At 43.4% G+C, this 12,284-nt stretch overlaps 1 protein-coding gene, 1 long non-coding RNA gene and 1 other non-coding gene across 3 annotated transcripts; all 3 read right to left on the bottom strand.

The window, feature by feature from the left end:
• Positions 1-4,766: 4,766 nt before the first annotated feature.
• LOC104938750 (uncharacterized) lies at positions 4,767-7,332 on the bottom strand. The gene is made up of 5 exons (XR_797704.3): positions 7,201-7,332; positions 6,466-6,551; positions 5,544-5,600; positions 5,295-5,359; positions 4,767-5,041 (listed from the first exon to the last, which is right to left on the bottom strand). It is a non-coding gene; the product is annotated as an uncharacterized LOC104938750 (long non-coding RNA).
• LOC113748249 (small nucleolar RNA SNORA74) lies at positions 6,198-6,398 on the bottom strand. Its single transcript, XR_003464204.1, has one exon. It is a non-coding gene; the product is annotated as a small nucleolar RNA SNORA74 (small nucleolar RNA).
• Positions 7,333-7,457: 125 nt separating the features above from the next.
• On the bottom strand, positions 7,458-10,828 carry cfap96 (cilia and flagella associated protein 96). Its single transcript, XM_010755194.3, has 8 exons — positions 10,690-10,828; positions 10,346-10,445; positions 9,801-10,020; positions 9,547-9,684; positions 9,291-9,366; positions 8,933-9,118; positions 8,688-8,851; positions 7,458-8,139 (listed from the first exon to the last, which is right to left on the bottom strand). Exons 2-8 carry the CDS (start codon positions 10,434-10,436, stop codon positions 8,085-8,087), a joined length of 930 nt encoding a protein of 309 aa, XP_010753496.2. The 5' UTR covers positions 10,437-10,445; positions 10,690-10,828; the 3' UTR covers positions 7,458-8,084.
• Positions 10,829-12,284: the final 1,456 nt, after the last annotated feature.

Raw genomic sequence — 12,284 nt, 5'->3', positions numbered from 1 at the left:
ACCCATTAATACGGGCTATCCCCTCCCGGTGCCAGAGCTTGGTCTGCATTGGCGGCAGTAAGTCGGACTTGTTTCCAGTGGGAGTTGGACTCTGCCAGGGCTGCCCTTTGTCACCGGTTCTGTCCATAAAGATTATGAACAGAATTTCTGGGAGCAGCCAGGGTGTTGAGAGGTTGCAGTTCGGTGGCCTCAGGATTGGGTCGCTGCTTTTTGCGGATGATCTGGTCCTGTTTGCTACATCGGAGCATGACCTTCAGCTCTCTCTGGAGCGGTTCGCTGCCGAGTGTGAAGTGGCTGGGATGAGAATCACCACCTCCAAATCCGAGGCTATGGTTCTCGGCTGGAAAAGGGTGGAGTGCAACCTTCAGGTCGGGGATGAGATTCTGCCTCAAGTGGAGGAGTTCAAGTATCTCGGGGTCTTGTTCACGAGTGAGGGAAGGATGGAGTGGGAGATTGACCGGCGGATTGGTGCAGCTTCTGCAGTGATGCGGACTCTTGTCGTGGTGAAGAAGAAGCTCTCGATTTACCAGTCGATCTACGTTCCTACCCTCACCTATGCTCACGAGCTTTGGGTAGTGACCGAAAGAATGAGATCCCGAATACAAGCGGCTGAAATGAGCTTCCTTCGCAGGGTGGCTGGGCTCTCCCTTAGAGATAGGGTGAGAAGCTTGGCCATCCGCGAGGAGCTCAGAGTAGAACCGCTGCTCCTCCGCATTGAGAGGATCCAGTTCAGGTGGCTCAGGCATCTCGTGGGGATGCCTCCTGGACGCCTCCCTGGTGAGATGTTCCGGGCATGTCCCTGGGGAAGACCCAGGACACGCTGGAGGGACTATGTCTCTCGGCTGGCCTGGGAACGCCTTGGGTTCCCCCTGGAAGAGCTGGACGAAGTTGTTATAATAGTGATAACAATAATAACTTCAGAGACATCAGTCTCTTCAGGACCTGAACTCGTCCAGGACTCTGAGGCGTGCAGGAAAGATTGTGTGTGATCCCTCTCACCCCGGACACAAACTCTTTGAGTCGCTCCTTTCTGGCAGGAGGCTGCTGTCCATCAGAACCAGAACCTCACACCCCAAAAACCAGTTTTTTCCCGTCTGCCACTGGCCTCGTCAACAAGGCCTGGGGCCCCTTCTGATACTGACTTTCTCCCTCCACCCACACAGACCTACCTATCTACGTCACATTAACACAAACTCACACACAAGTTTGCATATAAATATTCTGCATACTGTGAACTTTTGCACATTCCTGCACAAACTGTACAGCTTTGTTCATCTTAAAAACAGCCTTTTAATGACACACCTTTGAGGCATAAGCTGTGATCTGTGTACTCGTGTAACTCATTAGGTCACACTGCCACCTACTAGCTTTGTGTAATACTTACATTTGTTATGTAAACAATATAGTTTCAAATAGTTGTTTGCATAAACTGCATACATAACTCTTTTTACAGACAAAGTCACAAAGTGCTTTACAAAGGCAAAATACAATCTACAACAACAGAAGAGAAAATAAAAGGAGAGATTAGATACTTTATCTATCCCTTGGTGGGGAAACAAACCTGTGTTGCTTTGTTGAATGTCATTGTTGGCTTCCCTTTTTATTTGGCTTTGGATTTGTCATCTACAATTTTATTGTAATACAAGATACAAGCAGGCTTCATTCATTTAAGGGCATTCCCGTACAGTAACTCACAGTGCCAGAGGACAGACAGTGAATGACACACTCCAGACAAAGTCCAGACCAGTCTTTATTTTACACATGTAGCACACCGGGAGATTCTCCGTGTCAGACCTGTTATCACCAAAATAACACAACACAGCTCTGTAAGGCAGTCAAAAACTGACTGATAACTGATTATGTCAAAGCACTGCAGACAGGACAGAGACAGACAGAGAGACAGACATGCAGCACCATGCAGCAATTCAGACTATCAGGAGGAAAGAGACAATCTGAATCTCTGAATGGACGTGTGGTGTAAGAGCATGTGAAAAAAGTTAATTGTGTGAGTTTCATGGTCAATGCATGAGAGTGGAAGCCCCTGAGCTCCAAAGTGAGGAGAGACCAACATGAATAGAGAAAATGTTTTCTGGAGTACAATAAACTGCACGGTGTGTACACACTGAACCAGCAGAAGTTTGCAGCTGAACTCCAAGCAGAGAAGGAGTTCAAGGCTGTCCAAGAGCAACTGCAGAAGACCAGTGTGTCACTCAATGAGGTCAACATGAGATATCAAAGCGATGTCATCAGTGTAAGACAGCAGGACAACAACGTTCAGCTGAACCTCGACAACGAGATCCAGCAGAAGTACCTCCTGCGGACCGAGTCTGACAAACTGCATGCTGCATACACACTCAGCCAGCAGAAGTCCACTGCTGATCTCAATGCAGAGAAGAACAAGACTATTCAGCAAGAACTGGACATGATCCATGTTTCACACTGCCAGATCAGGTATCATGTATGACAACGATGTCGTCATTGTTGTTGAGAAATTGCTGAAGTCAAAGGTCAATGGTGAGGTCAGGAGTTCAGAAAGTGTTCAGGAGTCTCTGATGTCTTATGCTGTATTATTTATTGACGCTTGGCCAAGGAGAATTAGAGACACTGTCAAAGTACATCCTAAATACTTGAGTCGGTCTCTCATTCTGACGAACTCGTGATGGTGCATATACTTTAAACCCAAAGATAACACCACAAATACTATATGCCCAGAATTAGTCATAGAGAATGTCTTTATCCATGGAGGTGTTATTGTCAACATATTCTAGTCTGGAGACACAGATGTCTGTTTACGCAGATTGGAACATCAACAGCAAGCTATCTATTATGACTAGGAAGGCAGCAACAGGTCTCTTCGACCCTGGCCACCACAGTGTTGAGATATGGCGGCACCCAGTCAAAGACAAACAATTAATACTGCCGAGGACCTCAAGGCCCACACGTGACCATGTGTAGCCTAAGGATAGAAAATTCCATAACAGTCACTGTCAGACAGCAGGCTGAGACCCTTCAGTGTGAGCTTGACAGAGAAGTCAAGGCTAATGCAGACACGGTCTCAGAGGGCTGGCGTGTGACCCACACACTGAGGGCTGAGCAGGAAGCCCTTTGTCAGAAGATGGCCGAGGGGATACAGCAAAATGCCTTCAATATGGAGAGGAACTTTGGGGGAGAGCTGGAGGAGCTTAAAGCTCAGCTCAACCATCAGATCACACTCAACCACAAGCTCTCCACTGAGCCAGTCAAGAAGACCAGCATCAGCACTGCACTGGCCCTGAACCCATGGAAGAGACTAAAATGTCTGAGGAGACATCTACAGGCTGGAACAGCACATCACTTTCTGGGTCTCATCAACGGGAAGTTCATGTTAGTGGGTTTTTTTTTGTTGTTATAAGTTGTAAGCAACATTTATTTAAAAAAATGTTGTTTTAACATCTGTAAGCAACATCAATAAATAAAAACAATACAAAAATATACACGTGGACATCCCAGTAAAAAATATGACTTTATCTGCAGGACGCTGTACATCCGTCAGTTAGAGAACGTTTGACTGTCACACTGAATGATGTGACATTCATGTTTACATATTAATTTGAATGGTCAGGATAATCTAAAGAATTTCTAATAGGTTAAAATCTTGTCTTTTATATGTTTTTAGTGGTTTAAGATAAACTGTGAGTAATAAATTGCACAAAAATAGCAGAAGTATCAAAAGTGATAAGTGACAATTATTCCATGGTTCAGGCTTGAAGAGTTCTTAAAGACTTGCTGGAAAGTCAACCAAATGATTAGAAAATGACTCAAGCCAACCACAAAGATTCAAAATGACCACAGAGACATTTAAAATGATTACAAGGAGATGTTAAACATTGAAGCAGATGCAAAATGACCATGGAGAGGAACAAAATGACTACAAATGACAGGGCAGTCATTCTGTGTCTTGCTTTTAAATACGAGGGGCAGAGGGACTTTTATATGTCTATGCTCAGGGGCCCATCGTCTCATAATCCATCTGTGGGTACAAGATCTCACTGACATTGAAAATGGATGAATGATGTTCTGTCATTCAATTAGTCAAATCTTAACTGAGAGGTTGTGTCACTGTCCTAAGGACATATAGACGAGCCAGAGAGGACTGAGGCAGCTTCATGTCTTGACAAATTTACTGATAAACCCTCTTCTTGGCCAAGCTTCAATAAAGCTTTCAGCAGAAGACATCTTGTACTGAACTGGCCACTGATGAACAGAATTCTCTACAAGCAGCACTGGCACTTGTAGTGGGACACCATATTAGCATAATTTATATTGATGTTTCCTTTATCAGCAAACATATGTACCATACAGTATACTATGTACAGTAAGTGCTTATCCTTCTCAAAAGGTCATTCATAAATCACTCACTTCAGACACATCTAATTAAACAGTTTACGAAAACTGTTGTGCTGCATTAATTAATCATCTCAGCTGACTGGTTTGTGTGACAGATAGGGAGGTGTTCAGATCATACAAGTATCCGTCCTTTGAAAGCAGCTAGTGTACATTAAGATAGCCAAGAGCTAATCAAAGATTTTACTTTAATGACCACAAATAAGTGACCAGAATGTTTTACTATCCGATGCTCATCACTAACCTTCTATAAAAGCATGTATCAAAGTGTGTATGAAGACTCAAACCAATTTTAAAATGTATCCCACAAATATTCTACCTTTCATTCCTTAATAAAAATCACTTATTACCTACACCTATCAGTGACGGACTGGACATGGAGGTGCTGCCAGATCAAACTTTTATTCCAACTTTTGTTCATGTTTAACAGAATTCATTCAGAGAGCAGAACGTATTCCTTTAGGAGGATGATATTGCTTGTAGATGTTAAATGTGGGCGATTCCTTCAGAACAGCTTCCATTGACAGCCTCAGTCAGGTTCAGCAGACATGCTGAAACATGGCGTGCTGATCACCAGCAGCAGGTCAGTCACATCCCAGCCAACGACTCCAACAGGAACTTCTCCACTTATTCAGACCAGCCTGGATTACACTAAACACTAGAAACACAAAGCACAAGTATTACCCGACAGTTGACACCCAAGTTAAGTGTCAGTGAAGTTCCCGGCAGCATGTTTCAGGTCTTCAGTCAGGTTCTGGTAAATGGTCATTACTTAAACCTGTGCCTAAGTCCTGAGCTTTCTCTCCCAATACTAAGATTCCACAGCAGACAGGAGGAGGTCTCTGCCACGGCAGTACAAGATTGGGTTTACATCATCTCCACACTACACACTGACAGACTGTCATACATACCAGGGCCAGTCTGGGCTTCTTGTGGGTGTTTGCTGCCCCCTGCAGGCCGGCTGCTCCACACACTCCTGAGGAGAGATGAAGAGCAGTCCATAAAACCAGAACCAGACAGTTGATCACTGCTGACTGTCAGCTGCTATGCTCAGGGTTGAAGGCTCACCATGGTGTTTGTCAGCATGATGTGTTATATTTTCTGTCATCACAGCATGACTCCATACTAAGAAAAAGGCAGAACCTGCTTCAGTCACTCACCGTCAGTCAGCCTGCAGCATGACAGTCAGCTCCACACAGCAGCTCATCACAATCTGCCTGCAACACAATCAAGGAAAATAATGTTCAGGCAAGTTTATTCAAGCGTAACATGTCAGATTTTAGTGAGGTTTAAGCAGTTTGATTCTACTTTCAACTAATGTGTCAGATGTGAATCACCATGAGCAGAACAGACAGCTGCAGTCAGTGTGGGCATGTTTCAGGTTGTGATCAGTTCTCATCTGAACTTCTTGGTTGCCATTAGTGCTGCAAGTATTCTATCTGTGGCTCTTCCTGAGGTTTCTTCCACATTTTTTCCCTGTTAAAGGTTTTTTGTGGGTAAGTTTTTCCTCACTGGAACCGAGGGTCTAAGGACAGAGGGTGTCACTCCCTGTACAGATTGTAAAGCCCTCTGAGGCAAATGTACTTTGTGACTTTGGACTATACAAATAAAATCTGATTTGAATCTGACAACTGTAATTGTGACTTTCATATAATTTAACCATTTGAACAAGCTGTAGTCAGTTTAAATGTGACTTCTAGAGGTTATCTTCAGGTTTACAAACTGAGCTGCATCATTGCAAACAGTCAGTCATCCTTTGTTTGGGGGAGTGTTTCTCATGACCAGGATCAACACAAACACTGCTTTCCACTCTGAGTGTGCAGCCCTGCACTAGGCCTGCCCTGCTGTTGGCTCAGGACAGGCCACTCTCGTTGGGCCGCGCTCTGCAGCAGCTCAGGAGCAGCAGACTCTAAAACAGAGCCCGCACAGCCGAGACCAGGTACAGAGACTTCATCTGCCAGCACTGTAACACTGAGCCAGACATGCAACGTCTGGCCAGCTGACTTAGAGCTGGGTGTGTGTGAGCATCAGACAACTCACTGCTGGAGAAAGTGAGTAGTGTTTAGCATCATGCATATTTACCTTCAGCCCAGAGACAGGGCAGGGTTTTATTGTTCCATCCATGGCTGCTGCTCTTCAGGACACGTTCCACACAGGACACCGCATGTCTGAAAGGACAACATGATCACACAGAGGCACAGTGAGTTTGTAGACATGCTGGAAACACTCATGTAGTTTAACTGAACCTACAGTCACTTGTGATGTGGTTCAATGTAACAGGACCGTGCAGACAGATTCAGACAACAGAATAACTTTATATTTATTCAACAGGTTCAACATACTTGTAAGTTATTTAAACTAAAAATGTTATGTTAGGGGTTCAACTACAGAACATTTGTTTAAATAACTTAATTACGGTGAACATGTTAAAAATAAATTTAAAGTCACTTAATTTTTTTAAGCATTTCGCGGGCTCGCTCCAGAGGCCTTCAGTTAGTCGCAGGCCTCTCACCGTCTCTCGACGTTAACCCCTCTCTCTGTCTCAGAGCTTAGCCTATGTCTCCTCCGTGTTTCCCCGGTTAGAGCACCGTGCTGGACGGTGAACGGTGTCCGTTAACTTAAGCTAACAGCAGCACACCAGCTACACTCACGCGCTGACCGGGAGCGTCCCGGAGAGTCACAAAGTCTTCAGCACCGCGACAAACCAGTCGGTACCAGTCTGCACTACACGGTTTCAGGTGAACAATGACGCACGCTGGCAGCGGTATCACACCCACACCGACACCGACACGCGGCCAAAACGGCTCAAACACTCACCGCGTGCGAACACGTCCACCGTCCGTCTGCTACTCATGCTGCACGAGGAACCAAGAGGCTGAGCGGAAGTCACGCGTACTCTTATAAAGTGCAGCATGCCGCGGTGCATTGTGGGGAAAGGAAGCTCTCCCAAGGATGGTCCTCTGAAGAACTACAAAGACCATGAAGACCTTTAATGACAGAAACAGATGCCATTCTATGAGATGACACTCAAATATTTATTTAATTGATAATAATTGTGTCACTGGATGTGCTGGTGGACAAACCCATCATGTTTCATGTGATTTTATATTTATTTCAGAGATTACAGAGAGGAAACAAAATAAATCATCATACTGTACACTAATCAATATGTTGCTGATGTTATGAGCCAGTATGTCCTCCTCTGGAGAGAGAGGTGAAAGCAATGTGAACTCTCTCATTTTAAAAGAAAAATATACATTTTAATGTTTAAGAAATATTCTCTTTCATTCAGTGAGTGTGTTTTCTTTCTTTTCTTTTCCAATCAACGTGTCACCTCTCATGAGATAACCAATAGGTTGTTGTTGACATCATTAAAGTTCACTTTGCAGCCTGATCTGCAGTACCTGATTACCCAATTACCTTACTTATTACCTAATAAAATCATCTTGTTACGGATTTAAAGAATTTATTTGAACTCCCGTTTCTTACTGTATGTGATATTCCAAACATTACATATGTATAAATATATTATATATAAACAGAAAGACAAAGAAGCAAATGTTCACAGATGAAGTCACTGAGGATGGCTGAAGCTGTATTGCCTTCATGTTGACAAAAACTTGAAGCATAACATCAGCAGGAATCTCAAATCACTTCTGCAGTATAGAGAAGCCAGTGATGATGCAGCATGGGTAATGTAGTCAGACGGTCATCACAGTTGGAATGGCTGAGGTGTAGTTTGCAGAGTGCACGCTCCTGAAACATCAAGAAGAAAAAAACAAGTTTGAAAAAGATTTCAAATCAATTCATTTTTTTTTTTGCACAGCTTTGACTATTTATCTTGCAGAAGCTGGCAACTCTCCTCAGGGACGAGGTACAGCTGAGATGGAATATCATATCAAATGTAGCGTTCGACTAATAGTGTCTTGAAAATGTCAAAGTTAAGTCAATGTATTAAATACTGGGTGAACTCAATCTCCCAAATGTCACGTTATTAAGTTTTATTTCTATTTATGCATTCATTTCAGAACAAAAAAATGATAACAGTACATTGCCAACCATTCATTTTTTATAAGCTCTTTATAAGCCAAACCCAGCTGACATTGGGCGAGGCAGAGTACACCCTGGACAAGTCGCCTGTTCATCACAGGACCAACACATGAGCCATTTTCATTCCCACCTAGAAATGTCACCTAAATGGGACTTTCTTATCAATAAGGAGAAGTCATAATGACCTCCAGAGGGTGATTAGTGTCACATGAAATAACAGAGAAAGGGAGGATCAATAAGAGACAAGGATCGACCTGTTAACATTGACAGTGATGATGCTCTTGACAGGTGTGCTCTTGGGCCCAGGAGCAGGTCTGAAGACTGGCTCTTGATTGCTCTTCTTGGAGCGTCGAATGACGTACGGGTCAGCAGAATGTGAGGGATAAGTGTCAAACGTCCCGGCTTTCATTCCTCCAATCTAACACAAGACACATAAACACATATCATAACAGATATCTGCCTCTAATCCTGACACAGCAGCAGACAGAGGGACGGTCACCTTCTTGCTCGGGGACGGGGGCTTGAAGGGAACCGGAGAGACCTTCTGTCCGGGTGGGACGGCCTTGTTTGCGGGTGGGAGTGGCTTGTCACTGCGGTATGGATTGCCTTGGAAATAATCGCTGGGGTGAAGGTTGAGTTTGAAGGGACCCCCTCTTAACTTGGAGCGATGGACTGTTGCCTCCCTCTGTACCACACACACACGTACAAACATTTAGAAATGTGAACTTCAGGTCAAATGAGAAGTGACTTTGCCAAAGTTCATGTTTTTACACTATGTTTTCTTCACACTGGAGACATTTTGCAATCAGAGGATCTGCTTGAGGAGGTGAAATTAAAAGGTGTAATAATCTAGCTACCTTCAGTGCTTCTTTGGCTCTGCCGTAAGGGTCTGAGGCATACAGCTCAATCTTGGACAGGGTCACGTTGGGATAGCTGCAGGAGATAACACGGTATTTAGCTGCACAAATATGATCTGATCCAAATTTTTTATTTGATTATGTTTGTATAATGCATTTACACCCTCTAGAGCTGCAGGTACAGAGGAATAAAAGGAGTCTAAATGTGCTTGTGAAGCACTCGTGAACTACTGTAGAAGGAGTTCTTGCCATAAACCTGTAACCACTGCCTTTCTTGGGAGGCGAGGTGAAAATGTTGCGTCCAGGTGGGCGATGGGTTTTCCGAGGGACTGACAGTGGACTCATGGCTTCAACTGGTCCTGACAGAGTACCGTAGTAACTACCTGAACCACAGCTGGAGACAGACACACAGAGAACTGTGAGAAAAATAATAGATGTGTGTACTAAATCCCTCTTTCTTTCTTTCTTTCTTTCTTTCTTTCGTTCTTTGTGATATGTGTGTTCTCTCACGGATTCTTGACTGCGTTACAGGGCAGGAAGGCCTTGTCCAGGTTCTTCTTGCCCTGCTCTAGGCGCTTCTGACGGGCCAGCTTCAGTGGGTCACTCAGTGCCTCACGTTCAAAAATCCGGTTGAAGGTCTTGTCGAAAAAGCCGTTCTGCAGAGCACATCGTTGCTTAGCGATGCCGGCCTGCATCTGCCGGCTACGATAGGCTGATTCATTGAACGGGCCTGGATTTGGAAGGAAGACGTCACATATTTACCTACAGCATACGCTGCATGATTATGATCTCGACAGACTGAGGCATCACTGATGATCACATTATTTAAAGCATGTCCAATAACAGTGTACCAGCTGTACCTGACAATTTACAGACTTTACAGTGCAGAGTTTGGAAGCACATTGTACCAAAGAATATAAGAGAACTGGTTATTATAGACACACGTGTATATACTATATACATAAATACAATATATTTGTGAAGTGATTCTTTGTTTTTAATGAATTCTAATGACTTCATTTTATTACATAGTGACAGAAAGAAGTTGGACTTACGGTTGGTGTGTGGAATGTACTTGTCACCTACAGAGATGTAACTCATCTCCTTAAAGACACCCAGGCGCTCCATGTCATTCTTCCCCTCCATCTTTATACACTGGAAACACACACACACACACACACACACACACACACACACACACACACACACACACACACACCTATGATGCTTCTAACGCTTGAGACAATTAGTACTATACAAAGTTCACTCACTCTAATGTAACAGTGGTAAGTGTATAAGACTGTAAACTTAACGGTTAGGAAGACATGCAACATGTAACATAATATACACTGACACACACACACACACACACACACACACACACACACACAGAACATACCTTTGGTGGACGTAGCAGTTAAGAACTAATTAGAGGTCCTGTTGGATGTCAGTGTGGTTAAAAATCTATCTGTCTATGTTTGTCCAGGTAACTATCAGACTGTAACTCTCTGTACACTGTGTCTGTGTATACTGGTTGGTCTCCTTGGAGAAGAGGAAGTAAAGCTGTCAAGCTAGAGGGATCCTTCCTGGAAGGCAGTCTTGCCTTCAAATTAAAAGCACAGAATTTGGTTGTAGTTTTCTCTGGTCCCCTCCCCAATGTGACCAGTGATGACATGTATAGCCGCATGTCGTCATTTCACCGCTGGCTGTCGAGGTGGTGTCCAGCAAACGATGTGGGCTTCATAGACAATTGGACACCTTTCTGGGGAAAACCTGGTCTGATTGGGAGAGACGGCATCCATCCCACTTTGGATGGAGCAGCTCTCATATCTAGAAATATGGCCAAGTTTATTAGCTGACCAAAATCATGTCGACAACCCAGAGTTGAGACCAGGAAGCAGAGCTGCAGTCTTACACGCTTCTCTGCGCCTCCATTAGAGCAGTTGCCCACCCAGTCCTTTAGTATAGAGACTGTGTCTGTCCCCCGTCCACCTACATTATTTAAAGATAAAACAAACAGAAGAGGAGTTCATCATAAAAACTTAATACAAATTAAATCAACATCTCCAACAGTCCAAAATAAGAGAATTAAATGTGGACTATTGAATATCAGGTCTTTGTCATCTAAAGCTGTCGTAGTCAATGATTAATATCTGACTATGATATTGATTTGTTTTTGCCTCACTGAACCCTGGCTGCAGGAGGATGAATATGTTAGCTTAAATGAATCCACTCCTCTGAGTCATTATAATACTCATGTTCCTCGTAGTACTGGTCGAGTGGTGAGTTGGAGCCATATTTGACTCAAGTCATTAATAAATCCCAAACCAAAACTAAATTATAATTCATTTGAAAGTCTTGCTTAGCCTCACTCACCCAACCTGGAAAACTTTACAGCCAATTTTATTTGTTACAGTATATCGAGCTCCAGGTCCTTATTCTGAATTTTTATCTGAATTGCAGAATTTGCATCAGCTTGATCCTTAAAACAGATAAAGTAATTATTGTAGGTGATTTAACATTCATGTGGACAACCACAATGATAGTGTCTTAGTACTGCTTTTCTACTCTATTAGACTCAATTGGCTTTTGTCAAAGTGTAAATAAACCGACTCATTGTCTGAACCACACTCTTGATCTTGTTCTTTCATATGGCATTGAAATTGAAATATAATAGTCTTCCCACAGAATCCTCTTCTGTCTGACCATTTTTTAATAACCTTGTGAGTTCATACTACGGACATAAGCCTTTGTGTAGAAGCTTCTACAGCAGATGTTTATCTGATAGTGCTGTAGCCAAATTTAAGGAAGTGATTCCTTCAGCATTGAATCAAATGCCATGTCTAACTGTAACAGAGGACTTGTCTACTCCTTTAGCCACCCACAAATAGACCATCTGTGATAGTATTACAGGCTCATTACGGACAACTCAGACTCTATGCACCTCTGAAAAAGAAGATATTTAAACAAAGAAGGCTAGCACCATGGTATACC

Source organism: Larimichthys crocea, chromosome XVIII, assembly GCF_000972845.2.
Source record: "Larimichthys crocea isolate SSNF chromosome XVIII, L_crocea_2.0, whole genome shotgun sequence".
NCBI classification, from domain to species: Eukaryota; Metazoa; Chordata; class Actinopteri; family Sciaenidae; genus Larimichthys; species Larimichthys crocea.
Note: the sequence above shows the minus strand (reverse complement) of the source record. Positions and strands in the feature narration are given on the sequence as shown.

What these genes read in the sequence shown, in the direction of transcription:
- cfap96 (XM_010755194.3), bottom strand. Translation starts at nt 10,436, where the DNA reads ATGGAGGGGAAGAATGACATGGAGCGCCTGGGTGTCTTTAAGGAGATG. An exon ending in TGTAACGCAGTCAAGAATCC is followed by an intron (nt 9,685 to 9,800) that starts GTGAGAGAACAC and finishes GTCTGTCTCCAG; the next exon opens with CTGTGGTTCAGGTAGTTACT. An exon ending in ATCACTGTCAATGTTAACAG is followed by an intron (nt 8,140 to 8,687) that starts GTCGATCCTTGT and finishes TTGATGTTTCAG; the next exon opens with GAGCGTGCACTCTGCAAACT.